Source organism: Engraulis encrasicolus, chromosome 11, assembly GCF_034702125.1.
Source record: "Engraulis encrasicolus isolate BLACKSEA-1 chromosome 11, IST_EnEncr_1.0, whole genome shotgun sequence".
In the NCBI taxonomy this organism is placed as follows: Eukaryota; Metazoa; Chordata; class Actinopteri; order Clupeiformes; family Engraulidae; genus Engraulis; species Engraulis encrasicolus.
This window is the reverse complement of record NC_085867.1, coordinates 44,933,115-44,938,114: the sequence shown is the minus strand read 5'-3', so window position 1 is coordinate 44,938,114 and position 5,000 is coordinate 44,933,115. Positions and strand designations below refer to the sequence as shown.

Here is a 5,000-nt window from a genome sequence, read left to right as displayed (position 1 = left end):
GAGAGAGAGAGAGAGAGAGAGAGAGAGAGACAGAGAGAGAGAGACAATGTAATAAGTGCATATACATCTGTGTGTGTATATATACCGTATGTATATATATGTACATATATATGAAGGATGCCAGTTCGACCCCCGACCCGCCCGGTTGGTGGGGGGAGTAATTAACTAGTGCCCTCCCTCATCCTCCTCCATGACTGAGGTACCCAGAGCATGGTACCGTCCCGGCACACTGCTCCCTTGGGATGCCATTGGGGCTGCCCCCTTGCATGGGTGAGGCATAAATGCAATTTCATTATGTGCAGTGCGCACTTTTGTGCTGTGGAGTGCTGTGTTACAAGGCCAATGGGAGTTGTTCCTACTGCTGTTCTTGGATAACGTACTTGGACGCATATGCCTTCCATGTGCTCTGGGAAGTAGATATTATCAAGTCTCGGCAACTCGTATCTAATTTTTAACGAGTTGTCCAGTTGAAAATACCACAAGAGGGACGTTCATGTGTCCTTGCCATGTCGGCGTTTGGCATTTACCATAATTCCCAGAGCACATGAATGATAACATTTTAGAGAGAGAAACTAGACTGTAAATCTGTAATACAGTATACAGTGTAATACGTATACAGTGTATACGTGTAACTGGCAAAACACTCACACACAAACAGCAGAATTGCTACCTTGTGATAGTGGTGGACCTACTACCGCTCCTGTGCTGTCTCGTTCCTGGCCAGTGTGTGTGTGTGCGGGCGTCTCATTCTTGACTAGACGGTGTACTTGTAGCTTTATTATGTGCGCCTTCGTGGCACCGTCCGTCTAGCGCTCTAGCTTGGGGCTGTAGCTCCCTGCGGGCCAAACGGCCCTTCAACTTGGGCCGCTGTTAAACACAAGACTAGCCACAGAATAGACAACTCCGTGCACGCATTACGAATGCATTTTAGTTCTAGCCGCTAGGACAAGGCCTCAATTGCTTGGCAAAACACCAAAACAGGCTTTGACAATCCCTACCACTCTCAACAACACTCGGGCCACTAGACGGGACAGGTCCCCAGCTAACTGTTATGCTATGTCGTCTGGCTAACTGTCTTCCGTCCAACTGTTTCACGCTACCAAGACACAACCAAAGGCCTGCTACTGATAGTTATAGTCCGAGTAGCTATTTTCAAGAGTGGTGTAAATGCCAGTGGACTGCTACCGCTACTGGTTGGCGTGGTGTGGAAGGGGACTTTACCGCGTGGTGTAGAGGGGGAGTGTGGCCAGCTTGAGCTTCACCCGAGGCACCGTAGCACTTATCATCCCCCGAGTCTGCGGGACACGCGCTCTTCGGCTCTCCCGTGCCCTGCTGCCACTCCATCTCTCGCGGTCGCCCAAAAGCACAGGCTCGCTCGCGTTGCAAAGGGTCCCTTCTCCTAAACCCGGGCCTCTGCTAAGTGAGCTGGCCCTCTAAAATGCCCATTTCAGTGGGGAAAAACATCAGCGCTCATGCAGGATGACAACTGAACTTCCATGGCTACTGTAGTCAATGATGGCGCTACGTCACCGACCACGTGGGCTTCCAACTTTGGTCATGTGACTCACCAGTTTGCGCCGTGCTCCAGTCGCGTCTGGGCCGAAGATAGAAACAAGATCATCAGTCCTGCTTTTCTAGAACGAGTAACTCACGGAGAGTGAATAAAATAGAAGTCAATAGAAGTCACCACTAAAATACAGACCGAGAGCTTGTGGAGACTAGTCTCTAGAACTATCGAGAGAGAGAGAGAGAGAGAGAGAGAGAGAGACAGACAGACAGACAGACAGACAGACAGACAGACAGACAGACAGACAGACAGACAACACAGTAGGCCTATGAGAGGGAGCTCACAGCAGTCAGTGAAAGATTGTCAGTAAAAGAGAAAGCTCAAATGGCAAAATATAGTTACTGAAATCATAGAAGTCTTCTATACACATACCGGTATATGACTGAAATGGTACTAGTAGCAGTAGTGTAACTTTACTGATCCCCTGGAGGAAATCGAGGAAATCTGGCATTACACACAGTAGAGAAAGCTCACGCACACAGCACAAAGAGAAAGCCTGAAGTGACTTTGGGAAGAGTTCTTCATTTTTCCTGTGTTTTGAAAGAAACGGCGCCCTCTTGTGGCTTTATTTAAATCTGCAAATACACGATCTGTGTTACCCGAACTACCACTCGTCAGAAACAGCAGCAGTTTATGAAACGTTCCGAGGTTGTTTCTGTGTGTTGCGGAAGAGTTTATGAAAAATCCTGTAGTTAGCAGCGGTGTCAAAGTGTAACCAGTAAGTCAGTTTCTGATGTTAATGTATTACTAATATGTCGTTGCTTTGTAAACGAAACGTGTGTGGGCTGATTTCTGGATAATAAAACATTTTCATCAGACGTAAATAAGGCCATGCTGCCGGCTAGCATAGTAGCCAAACGCTGACAGTGGAGTTCATGGGGCTTGTCTTGCAATTCAAGTGGCTGTGTTTCCCACCAGAATGTGGTTCACGTGTATGAAATGTGGCATGTAAAGGAGTCTCCCACGCTACTTTATGGCGTTGTCATGTCACAGTGAAGACAGTTAGTCACATTTAGAGCCTGTCCTTTTCCTCACAACTCGCTAGTTTGCTAGTCAGTCCATCATGATTTACCATCCTTCTAAATTACTGCAATCGCTTGGGGAAGTTTGGACTCGACTGAGCCGACCAGTAAATATTCTCCCGCGGTCCATTGTCGCGTGTGTGGGAACTCGCGATAGGCTACATAATATTGGAGCTAAACCCCTTGCTGATGTGAAGCTGAGTTCACGCATGGGTGTAATTTAATGTGGGGATGGTGTGGGAGGACATGTCATACCACTTTTGAAGATGAAACTATCTTCACCACGTTTTCACCAATACAATGCAAAAATCGCGTGATTCTACCCCGACAATTGACGTAATGTCCCCACTACTTCCCAAGCCAAACCTACACATTTGAGTTCACGCGTGGCACGAAGCGCTGTAAACATCAGCTCCACTCAGTGAGCTCCAACTAAGTTGCATTCAGCTGTTGACTTGAGTTCAAGCAGTAGGGTGTTGTTCGTATCTATTGCGTATTTATTCAGGAAGCATAGAGTAATACTGGTCACTTTGTGCTTTCGGATTTTAAATCGAAAAATGGTCCGGTGATTCTGGACTAGTAGCGTTAACAAATCAAATAAAACTCTGTCTGGTGGCTGAATTGTATATGCAGTAGCATATTCTGGTCGCATGGTAGCAGTAGAGCTCTATGTTGCTGCTGTTACTCCGCCGAATGCCAGCAGTGCAGTGTGCGCTATGATGACCCGTGTTGCCATATTGGGCAGTTCCTTCCAGCCCAATTTGGCCATTTTGGCTGACCGTCTACAAGTTAAAAGGGTATTGGCCGTGTATCCATAAAAGCCAATAGAATTAATTTATTTATACAAATTGTGCAGGATTTAGTGCCTCCAGTCCAGGTGGTTTTTCAGCATGTTTTTGGGCTGTAAATCATCAGTCTGACCTGGCAACCCTGGCTGTTACTGCGGCAGGAAGAGCAACATGGGCAGCAGGGGATGCCGACAGACACACTCCAGACTCCAGACTCTAGTCCAGATCTCAGGAAAAAAGAAAAAGATGTGCTGCCTCAAAAGTGTGTTGCCTTGCCAGCTGGCATCCAGCCGAGAGCAGAGCTGGGGAAGGAGGGGGAGGTTGGGGGGGTGGTATTATGACGTTGCAAGCCGTATGGGCGGGCTCTATCCGTGAGTCGCCCTGGGGCCCTCTGTGCAATTGTTTGCTGCATTGCTTTAGTCATGAGCTTCTTCCCAAACATTGATAACACAAGCATATTTTGGAACACATATAATACACGTGTGTGTACTTCACACATTATTGACATTGTGTGTGTGTGTGTGTTTCAGGTGTGAGGTGTGTGAGATCATCATCATGAGTCAAGCCCCATCCTCCAATGGTGAGTATCCATGACGACCATCACCTCCACCCCTGCGTTCTGTTCTCTGCCCCCACTAGTTTAGCAGAGCTAACTTTCTCAATCCAGGGGCCTAATGTACAAAACTTACTTAAGCCCAAAAAGGCTCCGCAAGTTACTTTCCTCAAACATTTTCAGATGTACTAATACTGACTTAACATGAAAAAGTGTATGAGTACTACGTTTCATGTGAAATCAGACATACCCAATGGACATACCACATGAATCAGCAGGATACCCTGTTTTTGCATGGGCTGATACATTTGAGATTCTCAGATGCAAATGCATCTTTTCAAATGTTTACTTCCACAAATATTCAGTTGTTAACCTACATACGTCTTTATACATGAGGCCTCAGACCTCCATCAAGGGGGAGATAGAGAGCTATATGCTATATGCACCTCTTTCAAGGGCCTACATGGAGAGGGAGAATAACAGAGGTGGAGGTGGAAAGAGAGAGAGAGAGAGAGAGAGAGAGAGAGAGAGAGAGAGAGAGAGAGAGAGAGAGAGAGAGAGAGAGAGAGAGAGACTGAGTCCTGTGGTGTTTGTGCGTGTGTGTGTGTGTGTGTGTGTGTGTGTGTGTGTGTGTGTGTGTGTGTGTGTGTGTGTGTGTGTGTGTGTGTGTGTGTGTGTGTGTGTGTGAGGGTCGGAGTCCTGTGGTGAGCGTTCCCAGGCTCTCTGTCAGGAAGGAGATGTGTTAGCGACGCTAGCAACACAGACAAACACACACACACACACACACACACACACACACACACACACACACACACACACACACACACACACACACACACACACACACACTAGCAAGCTCTTTTCCGGGGGAAACCCGTCACAAGCAGACGGGGATAGAGAAGGGGAGGAGACACAACACTCAGAGAGAGAGAGAGAGAGACAGAGAGGGGGGAGATGGAGAGAGAGAGGAGGAGCATGGAGGCGGGGTAAAGAGGTAGAGAAAGAGAGAGTATGTGTGTGTGGAGAGGTAGCGTGTGTGTGTGTGTGTGTGTGTGTGTGTGTGTTGGGGG

At 47.5% G+C, this 5,000-nt stretch overlaps 2 protein-coding genes across 3 annotated transcripts in view; one reads left to right on the top strand and one right to left on the bottom strand.

Moving 5' to 3' along the window:
• cdc37l1 (cell division cycle 37-like 1) overlaps positions 1–1,503 on the bottom strand; it is a 10,906-nt gene extending 9,403 nt beyond the window's left edge. For both annotated transcript variants that reach the window (XM_063210738.1, XM_063210739.1), the window contains exon 1: positions 1,222–1,503. In XM_063210738.1, the coding sequence (XP_063066808.1) occupies positions 1,222–1,344 (123 nt within the window). In that variant the 5' untranslated portion in view covers positions 1,345–1,503. The remainder of the gene's footprint in view (positions 1–1,221) is intronic.
• Positions 1,504–2,211: 708 nt separating this feature from the next.
• The window catches only part of exd3 (exonuclease 3'-5' domain containing 3), a 71,573-nt gene continuing 68,784 nt past the window's right edge, over positions 2,212–5,000 (top strand). The window contains exons 1-2 of the mRNA XM_063209740.1: positions 2,212–2,285; positions 3,908–3,957. Coding sequence (XP_063065810.1) covers positions 3,933–3,957 — 25 coding nt within the window. The 5' untranslated portion in view covers positions 2,212–2,285; positions 3,908–3,932. The remainder of the gene's footprint in view (positions 2,286–3,907; positions 3,958–5,000) is intronic.